This window comes from Furipterus horrens, unplaced genomic scaffold (genome assembly GCF_987537825.1).
Source record: "Furipterus horrens unplaced genomic scaffold, mFurHor1.1.pri manual_scaffold_7, whole genome shotgun sequence".
Taxonomy (NCBI): Eukaryota; Metazoa; Chordata; class Mammalia; order Chiroptera; family Furipteridae; genus Furipterus; species Furipterus horrens.
In genome coordinates, this window is record NW_028327177.1 from 103,071,101 (window position 1) to 103,090,714 (window position 19,614).

At 41.4% G+C, this 19,614-nt stretch overlaps 3 protein-coding genes across 3 annotated transcripts in view; 2 read left to right on the forward strand and 1 right to left on the reverse strand.

The window, feature by feature from the left end:
• The window catches only part of FANCD2 (FA complementation group D2), a 74,769-nt gene extending 73,246 nt beyond the window's left edge, over nucleotides 1-1,523 (forward strand). The window contains exon 44 of the mRNA XM_090284158.1: nucleotides 1,107-1,523. Coding sequence (XP_090140284.1) covers nucleotides 1,107-1,181 — 75 coding nt within the window. The 3' untranslated portion in view covers nucleotides 1,182-1,523. The remainder of the gene's footprint in view (nucleotides 1-1,106) is intronic.
• Nucleotides 1,524-2,816: 1,293 nt separating this feature from the next.
• Nucleotides 2,817-3,358, reverse strand: FANCD2OS (FANCD2 opposite strand). Its single transcript, XM_090284159.1, has one exon. It carries the CDS (start codon nucleotides 3,348-3,350, stop codon nucleotides 2,817-2,819), a length of 534 nt encoding a protein of 177 aa, XP_090140285.1. The 5' UTR covers nucleotides 3,351-3,358.
• Nucleotides 3,359-9,553: 6,195 nt separating this feature from the next.
• BRK1 (BRICK1 subunit of SCAR/WAVE actin nucleating complex) lies at nucleotides 9,554-19,217 on the forward strand. Its single transcript, XM_090282962.1, has 3 exons — nucleotides 9,554-9,722; nucleotides 17,955-18,037; nucleotides 18,315-19,217. The coding sequence occupies exons 1-3, from the start codon at nucleotides 9,605-9,607 to the stop codon at nucleotides 18,339-18,341; spliced, it is 228 nt and encodes a 75-aa protein (XP_090139088.1). The 5' UTR covers nucleotides 9,554-9,604; the 3' UTR covers nucleotides 18,342-19,217.
• Nucleotides 19,218-19,614: the final 397 nt, after the last annotated feature.

Here is a 19,614-nt window from a genome sequence, read left to right on the forward strand (position 1 = left end):
AAAGAGTGCAGAAGTTCCCTTGCTTCTGTTTATAATCAAAGACTTCTATGCCTATCTCCATTCCCTCCAAAAAAGCTTCTGTGCGTATGTGAGTTCTGTGAGGGCCAGGAAAAAAACCCCACAATATCTTAAAATCACTCTCAAGTATCTCAAGTTGTGGCATGTGTTATAGAGTTGAAAATTCCCTCCCATTATAACCTATTTTCCCTAAATTCATGTCTAAAATCATTTTAGAGGGGAAAAGAGGTCAGAATGTTCTCTGGGTATTGAGAAGAATGAGTTAAACCATTTAAGCATTGTTTTACTACATAAAATAGAAATAGGAATTCATTTGGTGAAAGCCCAGAATCAAGAGCTGCCACTCCTGAGAACTAAATTAAGAGTAGGGATCCTTATTCTTTTCTGGGCTACTACAGATACTTTTGAAACTTTAAAGAAAGATAAAGAGAAATATATGTTTTTAAAATTTTGCTACAATTCAGCTGAGTTATAGACACTAAGATGCTCAGATTTAAGAACCCCTACTGTGGGGTCTCTCTGTAATGCAATTTGAAGTTACTACAGAAAGATTATTTAGTATGAAAAATTTTCTTATTACATGGTCCTCTGTTTGTATAGTATACCTCTACCTTTTACTCATTAAAAAAAAAAAATTTGAGGCATAAAATATCATATTAGTTTAGTACTTTTTCCTTACCACCCTCCCAGATAAGAGTTGCAGACCAGAGAGAATTTGACGCTGGATTCCTGTTGAGATACACCAGAAATTTTAACTTAACGAGCATTTAATTCTAGATTAAATGCCCACTATGTTCCTATGTCACATGCATGAAAGTAGAGCAGAAGGGCTTATTTTAAAATTATGCAAATTTGGTTGCTGCAGAATGGCATAAATCAGTATCAAATGGCTTCCTTCCCTGGCCATGGCTTAGATGTCATGCTGTAAAAATGAGGGAGCCTCCAACTCATTTTTCAAATTAATGGTTTAAAACCTATTATTTGTTGTAATAGTGATACAGTATGGTTTTAAATCCTGTGGGAGCAGTATTATAATTCACAGGGTCACCCAGATGACCTAAACTATTTAACTATTCTTTGCCTCCTAGGATGGTGAAGAAGATGAAGCGAGTGATGGAGAAAAGGAGCAAGCTAGTGATGAGAGTGATGACAACTCTGATTAGACCACAGAAAGACAGATGCCCCCTTCTTATCTCTTCCAGCCTACCATTTTGTGTTCAGGGTTTGAAATCTGCTCTCTACCTTTCTCATTGGAAGCATACTATTTTGTCCTTAAAGTGGGGGCTTTATTGAATTAACTTAGTTGTGAATTTCATAGATCATCTAACATCGTCAAAGACCCTGGTTTAGGGTTCCAATTAGCACTACTTACCAGTCTGGGCAGATGTGGCAGTGCTCTGCTGCACAGTTGTCATGATTCTAGGCTTTGCAAGCTAGTTTTGAATTTATTTTAGAATTTAGGTTTGTATCAGTTTTACAAATAAAATGTTTTAAGTTCTGCTTCAGCTGCTTTTTCCTCTTTCTGGATTTCCTTCATTAGTCAAGGATTAGATGAAATTGAATTGGGTTTTCAGCAGAGAAATAAGACTGGTGACAACATCATTTCTACCAACTAAAATTGTATGTTTCCTATTCTAAGGACCCTCTTCCTTTGAGATGAAAAGATCTTTGTGTTCTTTTTGGAGGAGTGATTAAATTTCTTGTGAATGCCCAAAGAAAGTAAAAAGGAATATTTTGGCTGTTTAAAAATGTTTTTGGTCATCCTGTAGATACAAGACAAAGAGGGAAAAGGCACCATCAAACTCATGTTGATTTTGTATATGTGTGTTTATTTTATTTCCACATTGTTCTGAGTTATACCTATAATCTTGTCACAACTATGTACAAAATTACTTGTAGTTTATTAGTAATAGAACATCAGAAATATACTTCAGCTAAAATGGGAAGTCTCACGTGTTCTGCCAGAAAGCCCAGTTTCAGTGCTGCTACCAAGTGCTTTCTTGTGAGGCTATAAATATTGTTTAATATTTGTTAATATTTCTATCCACTTGTATTCACCAGTGGTATTAGGTTGTTGTCTGGTTAGGTATTTTTTGTTGTTTTGCTGTGGTCGGGGTTGGGGTGGGGGGTTGTTTTTTAAATTAATCCTTGCCCTGGCCAGTGTGGCTCAGTTGGTTGAAGCATCATCCCGTAACTGAAAGGTCACGGGTTCAATTCTTGGTCAGGGCATATGCCTGGGTTATGGGTTCAGTCCCTGGTCAGGGCACATAAGATCCCCTGTCCAGGTGCCTATGGAGGCAACCAATCTAACGTTTCTCTCTTGCATCGATGTTTTTTCCCCTTCCTCTCTCTCTAAAAAGCAATGGGAAAAAAATTAATCCTTGACCCACATATAGGTTTTGAACCCTTCATCCTCGGGTATATAGAAATCTATATTTCCTTCCTTGACACCCCTTTGTTTCCCCAGTTCATTGTGGTCTTAGGTGTTTAAGTGAGTTCACACTAGGCTTGTTTATATGGTTTGTTTAATGGTTCTTTAGCACATGTACATGTTAATGCTAATTTGACTCTCTTTTAAATGTTTGTTCAGCATTACAGTGGAAAGTGTTCTCCCTTGCTCTGTCACTGGCCCTTTTCTGTAGGGGAAGGGAGGAAAGGGATTCCTGAATTGTCACTGCTTGGTAGAAAAGCAAGATGGTTGGGGCAATGTCAGTTTCCTCCACATGGACAGGTTTCTGCAAGCTTCAGGCACATAGCAAAGGGCGTGGTGTGAGGAACAAGAATCAGATGGAGACCCTTTACTTGGAGTGTTGCAAGGCAAAGGTACACTTCTTGTACGTTGCATACAGCAAGAGAATAGAGCGCAGTATTTGTTTGCACATGGTCACTGTCATCTGAATCTGAGGTTGCTTAAGTCCAGTGGGCCACTGGTGCTCCCGGCTGATGATTTTGCAGAAGGCTGACTTGTCTGAAACTCTGAAGGTCCCGGTCCACTTTGGAGGCTGAGCTGTAATGACCCTGCCAAAGACCGAATCCACTCCACTGAGGCGGATTGGCTGGGGTTTCCTGACCAGCCCTTTCTTGTTGTTCATAGTTCGGAGCTCTGAAATGTGACAGGGTAACTTGGGACTCACTCCAGGTTCCAGGACCGGGCTGTCTAGGACTAGAGTGACCTCTTGAAAGCACAGCTGCACTTCAATGTCAGAAGGGGTGTGTGGGAAGCAGGGGGAGGCCCTAAAGGGCTGCTTGGAAGATGTAGGTGTTGTGTGCCGCAGCCATTGGAAGCTCTCGTCCAGTGGAGTCCATGGTGACCAGAGCTGGTATCCTGCCATTGATAGTTCTAAAGGAAAGAAATCAGAACATGGAATTTCCCTAGCATGGTTTTGGTGAGGGCATGACCATTCAAATTCACATCTCTGTCTCATATTGACTTTAACTCACTCTATTTCCCATGAACAGATTCCAGCAGATGTTAGAGCACTAGTATCTAAAGAGTAGTAAGAGATGGTAACAAATATTGAATCTCTCAAGTGCTGTGTGTACTAAAATTTTAATAAATATTGTCACAAGCCTCCGAATGTAGGTTTTACCCCATTTTACAGATGAGGAAACACGGGGGTGGGCAAAAGTAGGTTAATAATAATAAATAATATAAGAATAAACTATTTCACATACTCAAACTGTAAACCTCCCTTTGACCACCTCTATAGATTGGTCTTAAATAGAGTATCCCAGTTCACCATTAGGACCTGTGCTATGTTGATAACTGCTGAAGACAGAATCTACATCTCTGGGGTTGCTGCATGATGGACATTAATTGTGGTTAGAAGCTCAGGAAGACCACATCTTACCAAGTATCTGGGACTCTTAATCCCATGTACTTTACACCAGTGGTCCTCAAAGTATGATCCTGGGAGTAGCATCTTCATCATCGTCTGGGAATGTGGTAGAAATGCAAAATATTGGGCCCCACATCAGACTTACAGAATCAGATACTGGGGGTAGGGCCCAGCAACCTGTGCTTAAAAAAAAAAACCTTCAGAGAGCCTGATGCACTTATAGTTTGAGAACTTCTTATACCATTCCTATTAAGGGACTTAAACTTTCACTGGTCTTAATTATGAAGACAGTCTCCTTTGGCCCTAAAAACCTGTTTTCTAACACAAGAGAGCCGTTTTCTCAGAACCCTGAGCTATTTATGTACCACCCCAGAGGAATTGCACCAGGCTGAAAGGGAAAAGTTTCCAAAGGGCAGTTTTTGAATTTCTAAAGATTTTTCTGGTTCTTCTAGGTGTGTTTTGTTTGTTTTTCTTATCTATGGGAGACCCACTGGGTAAGAAATTTCTTTTCCTTTTTCCTTTGAAGATAAAGGCCTGGGAGGATATTGAGCACTCAAAATATATCCAAGTAGAGTTTGGATTTTTCATCAGTCTACCTTAAAATTGCCATTATATAAAGGCTTTTCCTGAATTCAAGAGAAGCTAACACTTTTTGAGCATGCACTGTTACATTAAGCAACATAGCAGATCCCTTTCTTGTCTAGCCAAGTATATTTCTCTGTCCCTTCTCTCTTCCACAAAAGGAAACAGCAGCAGATTTGATACCATTCAGTAATGCTGTGAAAAGTTGACACCTCCACCATAGTTTGTGAGACAGTATAGTTCATTTTTTTAAAAAAATTGGTGACATTTCAAACCAGAAGACTTGCCTGGACAATGATTAGTATAAAGGAAATTTGTTGATTTCCTCCAACTAGTGTGTTTCTCCTGACCTATGCAAGCCCTTTTGCATACTATGTTCAAATGTCTGGGCTGCCTTAGGATGAGAAACAGACACCCAAGGGATATATATTTATTCCGAACAGCCTACCAAGGGCCTCTGATGCTTGAGATCATGGCCCTGAGAGCATACACCCAAGATCAGTGCTACTTTGGAACACTACCATGGTAAGGTGGGGTAAAGGGTGTTAACTCCTCTGAGTACATGAGCAAAAATAGTATTTCACCCCACCATCCTTTCCTGACTCACCTAAGAGCAAAAGGGCCAGAGATTTAGGGGGGGGGGGGGGGGAGCATTGTCAAATGTCCAGCTTAAGTATTCAGCAGAACCAAGATGGGATGAGAAAGGCTTCTGACCCCAGGTCTGAAGATTTACATAAAGATGTGTCCCGTTCCCACCCCCCAGCACCCGAGAATAATTGAACCCAGGGAGTCTGTTCAGGTTGCTCTGATAACTCCTAGATAGACAACACTTTGTACTGGCCAAAAAGGCTTCCCTTTCATACCACTCCTCTCGTTCCAAGGGACAGGGTCCCCCAAAGTCCCCACCTGGGAAAGGTGAAGGCAGCGTCAAAGTGCTGCTGATGTCCTTGTGCACTGCGATCCCAATCCTGAGGGGCTGGAACTGCTGGGTGTTGGGAGAGCTTCCTCTCCCAGCTGGAAGAAGCGGCTTGTCCCCCCAGGGGCGGGGGACAGATGACTCTGGCGGAGGAGGCGGAGGTGGCGGTGGGAGCCCAGGCCCGGTCCCACCATCCGGCCTGGGGGCTCACCTGCTGAACTCCAGGGGCGGTACGCTCCAGAGTAGTAGCTGCTGTTCCGGGCCGTATCTTTTCTCCACCCGGCGCCTGGCAACCGCCTTTGTGACCCAGGACCCCAGGACCCCGCAGACAGGGAGGGGGGTGGGCATCTGGGCTGAACTCCACAGCTACCACCTCCTCCAAACCCTGGTCCAGGACTCAGCCTTCAGGAGTGCAGGTTCGAATTCTGTCACCTCCCCACCTTGCCACCCCTGTGTGGTCAGGAACGTGCATAAAAATCCTTGGACCTGTGGTTAGTATTAAAAGTCCTTATTAAATCCTGCTCAGTAGGTATTCAAGTGGAGTTACCCAGAGTTCTGAAGGCTCTTGGTGCATTGGAATGATCCCAGTGCAAAGAGACAGAATTTATAAATGTTCACTTACTAATAACAAGAAGAAAGATGCATGTCTTCCCTTGACTTCTTGACCAAAAACCTCTCTCTACCTTCTGTTAAACCTCAGAAAAGATAATGCTGTCCCATTCTCACAAAGCTGAAAAGCTGACCCTTTCACCATAGTGAAAGTAATCTGACAACTTTCTAAGCATTGCTCAATTACCCTGGACTGCTGAGGAAAGACGGATCTACCCAGTTGGTTCCTATATTCCTGGTGCCTGGCTATCACAGTGCCTGGCAGTGTGCGGGAAGTATTTGCAGGAGGAATTAACTAATGGCTCACTTGCTCTTCCCTTATATACTCAAAAGTTACCCTTGCACTTTGGGAACTGTAGAACACTGTGCAAACAAGAGCTGTCACCTTTTGTCTGGCTCTTTGGGTTAAGTGAGGAGACTGGAGACCTGGGGATGGGGCAGGCTGAAGTCCTAGTTCGGAAGGCCAGATAGTCTTGAGAGACTTGTAAAGAGTTGTCAGATGCCATGTGTTGTTTGCATGCATGCATGCATACATGTGTGTATCCCTGTGGAAGGAGAGCTAAGTGGAGAGGGTTGGAGGAAGAGTCAAAATGGAAAGAGGGGCAGAGAATGATGGCTCTTGGAAGAGAATAAAATGCCTTGAATTACAAAACTATTTTTCACTGTCTTTAATTTTCCTCTTGTTATTTTTTTAAGCAAAGAAAATTGTTTTTATTGTACAGTTGTGTTTTTTAAATGGCAGTGGCCAAAGCAAAATTGTATGATTAAAAGTTGTTGGACAAAGAAGTCTTCATGCCTTTATGACAGTCTGCACCACAATCCCCTGTGCAGTCTGCCCAGCTCTAAGGGATGTATTGTCAGAGGTACCATTTGCCATCACCACAAGTCTGATACTCCATCCAGCTCCATGGCTACCATGACATATGGAAAACCAGAATTTTTCATACTGCAATTACTGCTGACCTACAACATAAGCTTGGCCTGTTTCATTCAGGGATCGACATTCTGGTTGCACTGTTCAGGGATTTTCATGGCAATAGCCACATTCACTTTGCTAAAAGCCAATTTCCAAAACAGCCAGCAACACTGCCATGGAGCACGCGCCATACCCATAGCTGTGCAAATGATGAGCCTAGTGCACAAGACTGTAAAGGAGGCTCAAGTCATCAATATGCAATTGACACACTCCAAGAATTTGATTTCATGCTGATTATTATACCGGAGTCATTGACAAGATCTCCAAGTTCCATGAAGCACATGACAGACTCAAAGAAAACACAGGGATCTGTTCTTGTATGCTTGAGGCTATCTGCCATCTGAAAGCACTCCTTGTTGCACCAACAGCATTACCAAAGGGCTTGCCACTGCAGCCCTCTGTCACCACCCATCGGAAACAATTCCTACAATTAACTACTATGCTGGTAAATCCATAGTTCAAGGCCTGCCTGGCAGCAAACTCTATGAGTCATTTAGGAAGAACCTCCAGAAGCCCAGAGGAACATTCTTCACTCCAGGACAGCATCATATCCTTGAATTGTTTGAAATTACAGGGGAGATCCAGGAACAGGTGTATAGGAAGTCAAGCAAAAAAGAGAAGAGCTGTGCCCTGGCTGGGTGGCTCGGTTGGAGCAATACACCAAAAGGTTGCAGGTTCAATCTCCAGTCAGGACATAGACCTAGGTTGTGGATTTGACCCCCAGTCGAGGCACCTATGAGAGGCTGCCACTCAATGTTTCTCTCTCACTTTGGTATTTCTCCTCAGGTTAATAAATAATATCCTTGAGTGAGAGTTAAAGAAAAAAAAAAAAAGCTGAGCCTGACTAGGCCATGGGAGGCCATTAATCATTTCTTAAATTGTTGTATTGATGTGTTAATTTTCTACTTTCTGTAAAAAAGAAAATATAAACTAATCATGAATGCATACTTTGAAGAGTTAGGCACTATGCTTAAAGTTTTATCTATTCTTTCTCACATAATTCTCCCAATAATCTTAACCCATTCACATTGTTATTCTTGTATGACACATGAAGAAACTAATGCTGAGGGTGGGTGAAGTGACTCCTCTCTGGTAGATTTATGATTTAAAACTGAGGTGCTGTGCAGATCTGACTTTTCTGATACATATGAGCAAAATACTTAAACAGCATCACTTGGGAAGTAGGGTCTTGAATGGCAGAGAGGAGCCTTCTGGATGCCTGGGGGTTGATGTTTGTTATTTTAGAAATCATTTATATGATACATAAGATATGAGAGCTAAGACTAAACTTTTTCATATTGCTACAGTGAAAGATATTGGAGTATGGAATCAACTGGTGAAGGTCCACCACTTAATTGACTGTGTGATCTTGAACTTCAGTTTTCTCATCTGTAAAATGAGAAACCTCTTCCTGACTTCCTTCCACAAGGTTTATGAAGGTTCTGTGGGGTAATAGCTATGAAAGCAGCTTTATAGCTTGTAAAATCTGAATAAAATACTGTAATGGTTTCTCCCCTCTGCTCAAAGACTGTTCAACCACATTTTTTAAGTAAAAGGGATTTACTACACAAATCAGATTGCAAATATTCCCTTAAAATAAAATTATCCTTAATTCCACTAACGTAACAAACCAGACACTGACATTTTTGCTATATCCATCTTGTCCTCAAGCAGTCATAATTTTTGCATTGTTGCAATTAAAGATTTGTATTTGTTTCCCTTCCATTTATCGTGTGTTATGTTGCCATAGTGTTTATAATTAGCATTTCAATGACTGCATAATATTTCCATAAATGGCTATACCTTTGTTTAGCCATTCCAGACTGTGAAGATTGTTGTTGTTTTTTAATCTTCACCCGAGGATATGTTTTTATTGATTTTGAGTGTGTGTGTGTGTGTGTGTGTGAGAGAGAGAGAGAGAGAGACAGACAGACAGAAGTGAGAGAGAGAGAGAGAGAGAGACATTGATGTCGGAAACATCTATTGGTTGCCTCTAGTACGCGTCCCTGCCGGTGTCCAACCTGCAACCTTTTTGGTGTATGGGAGGACGCTCAACCAACTGAGCCACTCCGCCAGGGCTCTTTGTTTTCTTAATAGTTAATGCTACAAAGAGTACCTTAGTGCTTAAACGTGCTTTTTCTTTTTCAGTGATTTTCTTAATGAAATTATTAGGTTAAAAGGTTTAACTTTTTACAACTCTTGCCATTAATTTACAAATTTCCTTCTGAAGAGACTGTAAGTTTACAGTATGACCAGCTATTTATGAGCCTATCAATTACTTAATGTGGTTTAATCGATTATACCCAACTTATTGCTGACACATGACACAGACCGCAACCTAAGTCTGGAGCAGCTGAGGGAAGGGGTGGGTGACACCTGTCCACGCTCCCCCTAACCACCCTAACCGCCGGGGACCCGGTATTGTGGTAGGATGGGAGCTCTCGGAGCGTGCGCACTCCATTTTCCCCGTTGGAATTGAGGCTACAGTTTTCTGGGGCGTGGGAGCAGGCCAAAACACCGCCCAGGAGGTGGCGTCGCGCAGGCGCACCATAGTGCCAAAGGATTCGTAGGTGCCCAGAGAGGGGTGTGGGCTGGCGGCGCAGGCGCACTGGCGTCCTGGAAGATCGGGGCGCCTGCGCAGTCAATCTTTCTTTGGCTGCAGCCATGGCGGGACAGGAGGATCCGGTGCAGCGGGAAATTCACCAGGACTGGGCGAATCGGGAGTACATTGAGCTCATCACCAGCAGCATCAAGAAAATCGCGGACTTTCTCAACTCGTTCGGTCAGCGGGCGAGCAGCGGGAGGTGGGATGGAGGGAGGCCTCGGAGGCAGTTTGGCCGGGGCGCTGAGAAGCTTTCAAGGGGCTCCCCGGGAGAACTCGTCTCTTGCTGCATTTCACTTCCTCCTTCAGGCCCCACCTTCCTCCTTTCTCTCTGACCCTTAGGCTCCACTGGTCAGTCCCTGTAGGCTTATTCTGCCCCAAACTGAGCTCATCGGCTTTATTGCCATCAGTCCGGATCCATTAACAAGTCCCTTTTCCAGGCACATCAGGCAGCCCCATCCACCCTCTGCGTCTTCTCTTCCGTAGGCTGTCTGCTTCCTTTGTGCTTCACTTCCTTCACAGTTCCCACTTTGCACTCTGAGTGCACCTTCCATAACATAGCGGTGGCCGTGTCGCTGCCCTGTGTGAAGACAGGATCCAGTCGAAACCCTTGAGCGCCATGCCTTTTGCTCGCCCCTTCAGCCTTGTCTGTTCTTTCCTGTCTCCCGTGTTTGCTATGCTGAGAGTGGTAGGAGATGAGATCAGAGGTAAGGTCCAGATCGTGTAAAGTCATGGAAATCTCTGTATTGTTAGTGTTTAGCCGGCAGTAGCTGTTCTGTCTGCCTCTGGCAAAATCTTGCCGAGGCATGGCCTGCTCATGACAATCTTTGTTCCATATCCTTGGACAACAAGCCTGTAAGAGAGACTCATCCCATGTTCTTCAAGTATTAAGAGAACTGGACACTGTGTAGACTTACGTAATCACAAGATGTAAGGATGACACATAGTGATCTTTTTCCAACTCGTGCTTTTTTTTTTTTTTAGAATAAGTATATGTCATAGACTATAGGTGTTTGCATAATATGATGACATAATTTTTTATTTTTTTGTAAAGATTTTATTTATTTATTTTTAGAGACGGGAAGGGAAAGAGAAAGAGAGGGAGGGAAACATCAATGTGTGGTTGCCTCATGCACCCCCCCAGCTGGGGACCTGGCCTACAACCCATGCATGTGCCCTGACTGGGAATCGAACCAGCGACCCCTGGTTCACAGGATGGCTCTCAATCCACTAATCCATACCAGCCAGGGCTCTGTGCTTCTGTTCCATGAGTTCAGCAACATTAAGCAAGGGAAATGATGTATTAAAAAAAGACTTTAAAGGTATTATTTTCTGGCTGGAGGACTGATGAGTCCTAAGGACAGAACATGAATTTTGTTAGAAAGTATAAGCAAGAGAAACTAGTTCTCAGTGCAAGTCTCTCAGGCACTGTGGGGGACACAGAATAAGAATAGTTTTCTGTAATCAAAGAATTTCTATCTTGAAGATGAAATAACTTCAGAACAAATTAGAACATCGTTTTTGTATTAATGTATTTACATATAAGTTGTACTGGACTATAATCTTGATGTATCTTGGTACGGTGGATTTCCTCACCAGGAAATGGGGGTGAAGGTTGTATTATTGAGAGATCAGAATAGTATAAATACATATGTCAGTAATACACATTCACACACGTAACTTGCTATAGAGGTTGTATTAGGAAGCGGTATCAAGAGATCATAGATCTCAAGTATCCTCAAATTTTTTGAGGACCGTGAGTGAAGGAACGTGGTTTAGTGAAAGATAAGTCGTTTTGGAGACAGGAGACTCAAGTTCAAAGAGGCTAGACTAATTGATTTTAATGAACTGAAACATTTGAGAAATACGGACCTGTTTCCCCTGATACTCAGATAGTCTGAGTTTCCTTAGAGAGTGCTTTTTTTTTTTAAGTTCCATGGAGTCTTTCAATGTTAGTTTTCATAACTGGTTTCTTCTGCTTTCTGAATAATTAGGGGGTTCTTCACAGCATTCTTTATTCATAACATTTTCTCAGAGGAAGGACCGGGTAAGAGAAACCAAAATATTGCAAGTGAGGGGAAAGATGGAATGATGACAAGATCATAGCTTTGGATTAGTCTGGAAAGGCAGTGAAAATAGTTAGAAAAATCACTGATATGGAGGCTTTTAACTTTAAAAAATAGAATTAAAAGATTTCATTCATCTGGTAGGCATTGGTATCTGAAATGTACACATAGACTATCCAAGCAGAGTATTAAGAATGCCAATCAAGCCCTGGCTGGTGTGGCTCACTGGATTGAGCATCAGCCTGCAAACCAAAAGGTTGCTGGTTCGATTCCCAGTCATGGCACACGCCTGGGTTGTGAGCCAGGTCCCCAGTTGCTGGTGCACAAGAGGCAACCGCACATTGATGTTTCTCTTCCTCTCTTTCTCCCTCCCTTCCCCATTCTCTAAAAATAAATAAATAACATCTTTTTAAAAAATGTCAATCAATAAAGCATTTAAAAAAACAAGTCAAACCAGGACTGTCTTTCAAAATGGAAAAACAATCTAGTATCTCAGTTCCCCAAATTTGGATTTGGTGTTGTAATATCTTCATTTTTGAGCACTGAATTATATTAATAAGCTTTAGTTCACATTCATTTATATTTGACATAAACCATGACATATTACACCCACTAAATTTATATAGTGGGTGAGTCCTGGTGCTGATCAAAAATTGAAGAGATTGAATTTAGAATTTGCAAAGGAGAAATGTCTTTTTTCTTGCTTTATTAGCAAAGAAATACCTGCTCTGAGATTTTTATCAAATGTGGGTGAGTCACATTTTGTGATTAGAAAGAGAATAAAGACTTTTCTTTTTATTAAAGATTTCCACCAAGCCTTAGCCTGAGGAAATAGAAACACAACTCAATCTTTAGGAAGCAGAAGAATGGCTTCCCTTAGCTTAGGCTATTTTTCTCCCTTAAATGACAGTGGCCTGATGTTTGGAGTAATTAATTACTTGGTGGTTTTTTAAAGATTCTTTAGAAAGTGAATTTCTTTAAAGAAAAGAACAATTAATTACAAGTAAGAACAATTATGAAGCAAGATTAAACATTACGCAATCTGACTTAACAGATATAGAGCTGGTGAAGAGCGGCAATATCATCATAAAAGAATTTAGACAAAGACCAACAAGCTGAGAAACTGGATAAATCATAAGGATATGCTTGAGTATGTTGTCTCAGCATTGGATGACTCAGGATGGGCATGTGTGGGACGTATTTTTCCATTCTAAGTCCCTAGCATAACTCCTTAGTTGTGATGCAGCCTTAGTGTCTGGAGCTTGTGTTGAGTTTATGATAATATGATTTGGTGTTGCAAAGATTTAGTAGAAGTTTATTTTGAGGAGGCGTCTGGAGCACTTTGAAAATGGCAGCAATCCTATGGTCCTCATCCTGACCACAAAGAATGTGTTAGCTATGTGCTTTGGAAAGGGAACAGTTTTTACAAGGTAGCTGATGACAGTCTGAACAGCTTTTACCCTGTGATTGCAGCTGGTGAGAATAGAGTTGCATTGTGTGTGTGTGTGTGTGTATTACTGATTTTAGAGAAAGAAACATTGGTTGCTGTTCCACTTATTTATGCATTTATTGGTTGATTCTTGTATGTGCCCTGACTGGGGCTCAAACCTGCAAACTTGGCATAGCAGGATGGCATTCTAACCAACAGAGCAGTCTGGCCAGGGATCTTTGTGGTTTTCTCTTTCAGCATTGGAGGTCCACCTGAACTCGAGGACACACAAATCATAAAGCAGTGATAACATCCTAACACTAGGCCTACTCTCTACTTGGAATTGATGAAGTTTCCAAAAATAGACTGTCACAGATGATAGTTTTTTATTTTTATATTTATTTTTTCTGGTCCTAAAGCTAATATGTGCAGAGAACTATTACAAAAAATAGAGAATGTGACTTTTTAAATTTCAGTTTTTATACTTCGCCAACAGATATAGCATGCCTGTTGTAGCCCAACTGTTTGTCACATGCTATGGAAAGGAATAATTAAGAATAAATGGACATAGTAGTCACTCCTGAGAAATTTAGAATTTTGTTGGAGAAATAAAAGTTACTTGCAAAAACAACTCAAGAGAAAGACTTGATTTTTGCAGGCTAAGGCTTGTGCATAAGAGTTCAAAGGAGCTGTCTTGTAACTGGCATTTGTCAGCAGTTGTAATGTATATAATTGTCCCCCCTTATCCACTGTTTCACTTTCCACAGTTTCAGTTACTTGCAGTCAACTGTGGTTTGAAATTATTAAATGGAATATTCCAGAAAAAAATAATTTGTTTTATTTTTTTAATTTAATCTTTACTATATTTTTTACATTATCTTTTAGTCCCTTTATACTCCCCTCCCCCAGTTTTATGCTTTAAATTGTGTGCCTTTCTGAGCAACGTAATGAAATCTCTTGCTGTCCTGCTGTCCTGCCCAGAGCATGAATTATCTCCCTTTGTCCAGCATGCCTATACTATGTATACTACTTGCCTGTTAGTCACTTAGTAGCTGGATGGGTTACCAGATCTACTGCTGTGGTATCACAGTGTTTATATTCAAGTAACCCTTGTTTTACATAAATGGCCCCAAATTGGCACAAGAGTAGTAATGCTAGTAATTCTGGGGTGCCAAAGAGAGGGCATAAAGTGCTTGTTACATATGGTCAGTAGCCCACACCACGGCACAATGCCTATGTCATTCACCTCACAGCACCTCATCATGTAGACATTGTATCGTGTCACATCATCACGAGAAGGATGACTACTGTGCAATAAAATAATTTTGAGAGAGACCACGCTCACATAACTTATTGTTACAGTTGTTCTATTTTATTATTAGTTATTGTTAATCTCTTACATGCCTAATTTATAAATTAAACTATCATAGGTGTGTATGTATAGGAGAAAAACGTAGTATACTCATATATAGGGTTGGTAGTATCCATGGTTTCAGGCATCCACTGGGGGCATTGGGACACATTCCCTGTGGTTAAGGGATAACTACTATATACAGCATTAAGCACCCTTGTCAAGGACAACTGGCATTTTCAGTTAAAGTCTGGTGATAATGTACATATGAATGTACTCTAATTTCAGAGTTGTTCATCTACTGAGTGCTTTCCCTGTGTTTTGTTTGAATCAGTAGGTATTTAATGGGATCTGATATATAACCAAAGTTTCTGAGCTTCAACATTTTATATTTATTAGCAGTGCTTATTCATGTAGACCAATAGCATCATGTTGATCTTGGATTCTGATTCATTACCAGATTGACAGAGCTAGAACAAAACAGCTATCCAGGAAGTAACCCTCCCTCTCACCACCCTGCCACTTTGGATAATTTTAGCTCTTTTTATGGGAAATGACAGGTTGTCAGTGATAACATTCATGCTGTTACTAAGTAGCATACATGATAGACCTTTGGGCTTCTAAAAATCAGACTGAAAGAGATTTGGTCCTGTTGGGTAGTTGTGGCAACTACGAGGGAGCTGAGGTGCTTCTTCTCAAGCTAGGCCTGAAAGTTAGAAGAAGCAGTACTAGCAGATAAAAGGACAAGAAAGAGGAATGAAGAAGGAAGGAGACTTGACTTGGGGTGGTGAACACACAAACAATATATGGATGATGTATTACAGCATTGTATACCTGAAACCTACATAATTTTATTAACCAGTGTCACTCCAATAAACTCAATGAATAAAATTTTTTAAAAATAAGAATGAAGAATGTTCAGAACAGGTGAATCCATAGAGACAGAAAGATTAATGGTTGCCAGGGGCTCGGGGGAGGCAGATGGGAAATGATTTCTAAAGAAGGTTTCTTTAGGGGTTATAAAAATGTTCTAAAATTAGATTATGGAGACAGCTGCCCAGTACTGTAAATATTCTAAAAACCATTGCATTATATATTTAAAGCAGATGAACCTCATGGTATATAAATTATATATCAATAAAGCTATTTTTTAAAAAGAATAACGAAGAGTAGCAGTGAAGATAGATGAGTGGGATAGGATCTAATTTAGAAACAAAAAGGAAAAAAGTGAACTAGAAAGAGTCGGGCTGTAAGCAGATTTTAAGGGCTGTGGGAATAAATTATGGCCAGGGCTGAAACTGCTAATTTTTAATGGCTGTTTATTTTTTGTTTTTGTTTTTAGATTTTTAAAAATGTATTTGTTTTTAGAGAGAGGAGAAGGAAGGGAGAAAGAGGGAGATAAACATCAATGTGAAAGAGAAACACCAATAGGCTGCCTTTTGTATGCACTCTGACTGGGCCTGAACCTGCAACCCAAGAATGTGCCCTGACCGGTGTCTCTCTGGCTACCGTTTCCTTGGTGGAATGACGCCCAACCAACTGAACCACACTGGTCAGGGCTTTAATGGCTGTTTTAATAGTCTTTCTTAGATGTCATACTTTATCAAAGCATTCCTAGGTAATAGTGGTGAACATTCTTGTTTGTTAAATCTATCCAAAGCAAGACATGGTAACTGAAGACCAACTGTATAAGAAACTTACAAATTAGAAATGTAACCATAAATGTCTTGGTAAATAACAGAAGAGGAAGAATTCTATTCATCTGACAAAGCCCTCTCAGAGTTCCAGTTTGAACTAAGTCTTGAAGGTGAATGTTTAGATGAGTAAGATTTGGATATGATGAAATGGAAATTGAGGCAAGATTAGGGTATAGGAAGATTTGTCTCAAAATGGATGCCAAAGCACTTTTGCCTAACAACCAGGAAAGAGATGAAAAGGAAGGTTGTGAGCTAAGTGTTAAATCACTGAGTGGGAGTGTATCTTAGAGAGTGGATATTTTAAACTTAAAAGTGAAGATTATTGAGAGATGATTGAACAACAGTGTTGGAGGAAGTGATAGGAAATAATTAGCATGCCTCGCAACCTTTTTCTCCTGTATGTCAGGAATAGCTATAGAAAGAGTAGTCAAGTAGTTTCTGTTAGAGAAGTCTGCAGATGAAAAGGTATTTTAAGGAAAATCTAAATTTCATTTTGGGCGAAGTGGTAAAAGAAGATTGGACAAGGTGGGAAAGGAATGTTGCAGATGGAATGTGGGCTTCACAAGTATTCGATTGAAGTTTTCCCTCATTCCGAAAGGCCTATGCAGATATTGATGAAACACTGAGTGCCCTCCTAGAGCAACAGTAGTGATGTGGCTTCTATTAGCTTAGAAACACTGACACCCTTCCTCCTCCACATAGTTTCTGCTGCTTTCTTGACCTCTGCTTTTCTTTGCTAATGCGATGATTTTCTTCCTCTTGTCATTTTCCCTCTCTTGAAACCCTTAGTTTGCCTATTAGCAAATGGTCATCCATCCGTCTTTCCCTTGGACCCTTCAGCTGCGAAGAGAGGGGGGGTCTGCTGCATGGGCAACAGCAGACCCTCCATATCACCCTGCCCAGGCTCTGTAGCTTCAGCTTCACTGGAGAGGACACTTCAGCGTCATCGCAAGATGTCGATTCAACACGGGAGGAGACAGATACCGTGTCACTCCCGAGTCGGACTGCACAGTCATTCTCGGCGGTGCAGATAGACTCTTAAGAAGCTACACCATCATCTCTCGAGACGGACGGCTGCCGACGACGACGACATCCATACTGCCTTGGTCAATAGACTCCAAGTTTTCAATTATTGCCATAACAAATTACCACAAATGTAGTGGCTTAAACCACATAAATTTATTATTTTACAGTTGTGTAGATCAGAAGTCCAGCACTGGCTCACTGGACTGAAATTATGATGTCAGCAGGGTACCTTTCTTTCTGGAGGTTCTAGAAGAGGATTTGTTTTCTTGCTCATTGGGTTATTGGCAGACTTCAATTTCTTACAGCTGTTAGACAGAGATCCTTGTATACTTGCTGGCTGTCTGCTGAGAGCCATTCCCACTTTCTAAAGGTCACTTGGATCCCTTGGTTCATGTCCCCCTTTCTCCGTCTTCAAAGCCAGTAATGGCAGGTTGAGTCCCTCTCACACTTGGAATGTCTTCTGCCTTTCTTGTCTACGTTTATGGGCTTGTTATTAGATTAGGCTTTCTAGACAACCCAGAACTCAAGGTTCTTAACCTTAATCATATCTACAAATTCCCTTTTGTCATGTAAGATACATGTTCACAGGTTCCAGGGATTAGGGTGTGGACATCTTTGGGGGCCATATTCTCTGCCTGCCACATTTGGTAGAAAGTTCAACATATCCACTCTTAAGCAGCAGTGCTCCTAAGATACTACTTCTCACCTTGCCCTCTACTCCCCTGCTTTGCCCGCCTACTCCCATTTGTATCTAGCATGATATATCATTCCTCTTCAGCTTAGGGGAGTGTGTGTGTATGTATAGAATGACACTAATCCTGAACATCATTCTCCTTTTGCCAGATATGTCTTGTCGTTCAAGACTCGCAACACTAAATGAGAAATTGACCGCCCTTGAACGGAGAATAGAGTACATTGAAGCACGGGTGAGTATGACGGGCAAGATGTTTCCTCATGAGGTTAGGCAATGGCTGTGCAAGAGAGAATACACATTTCTACTTCTTGCTAAAACAAACCTGGAAGCAGAAATAGTCTTAGAGAAGTTAAAGTACCTCGCCTGGATTTGAACAAGGTTTCTGAGACTCCAGAGCTGTCTTCTTTTCTACTACAGTGCTCCCTACTATCTAGGAACTAAAGTAAGATTTTTTTTTTAGACCCTGTAATCCTTTTGAATTTATCTAATTGTTAATTTTCCTTCAACAGGTGACAAAAGGTGAGACCCTCACCTAGAACTGTGCCAGGCTGCTGCTGGGAAGTTGCTTCACAGAACACAGGCCTCTGTGGGAAAGGTCCCAGCAGCCTTCAACTCCTTCCTCTCTCCTTAAAGAACAACAGGGCTTATTCTTGTTTTTCTTCAATAATGTGGCCTTTGGGCTCTGCCATGTACATCTGACAGTGTGATATGGCATGTGGGGAGAAGTCCAGGGGAACTCTTGAAAACATTAGGCATTTTACCTTTTCAGTAACATTTTGTCAAACTATTTACTGGTCAATGTATTTGAGGCGCTCAGAGCCAAAAGCCTAGGACTCTTTGTTAAGGTCCTCCCCACCTCTCTCTCCAACTTTCCTTACAGTTCTCATTGCCTCTGCATTGATTCTATAAACAGTCTTTATCTCCTCCCCTTCTTCGCTGGGGGGTGACAGACAGTCCTGGCTGAGATACTCATGCCCTAGCAAGGTGCCTGTCAGAGAATGTTGTTATTAACCCCAGTTTTTTGTCCTGGGGAGGTCAAGGCCAGGCTCCCACTTGGTTTAAAGGGACATTTTCAGAGTTTTCTTTCTGTCACTTGGGGTGTCTGCCTCTGATATTTCACTAATAAACTCCTCAACTTTATCTGACTGCTGTAATTGTGGTGGGGAGAGGAGCTAGAGATGGGCCTCATGTATTCCACAGAAATCTGATGTGTGGGATTATTATTCTAATATAAAACTTTCAGGGGTAGCTGCTTGATCAAAGCCTAGGTAATTTACCAGCCAGAGCCCCCATATTTGGACTTTGAGCTGACTAGTTCATCCTGGGAATCATTTGGTCATTCAGCAGACATTTGCCAAGTGCTTACTTTGTAGGTACATTATGTATGCTCCAATAAAAGATACAATGTTGAATCAGGCGTGATGCTTACAGTTTATTCCAGTACTGGCTTTCACATAATTTAACCATAATCCAGGGTTCTAAAACCAGGTTTTATAAGGTAGAAGCTAAATGTCTACTTTTTTATTTTTATTTTTAAATTTTTAAAAAAAGGTTTTGTTTATTTTTAGATGGGAAAGGAGGGGTAGAGGGAGGGAAACATCAATGCGGTTGCCTCTCGTGCGCCCCCAACGGGGGACCTGGCCCACAACCCAGGCATGTGCCCTGACTGGGAATCGAACCAGTGACCCTTTGGTTCGCAGGGCGGCACTCAATCCACTGAGCCACACCAGCCAGGGCTAAATGTCTGCTTTTTTAAAGCAAATAGTTTAAACAGAAGAGTAAAACTTCTCATTCTAGAATCCAAAGCTT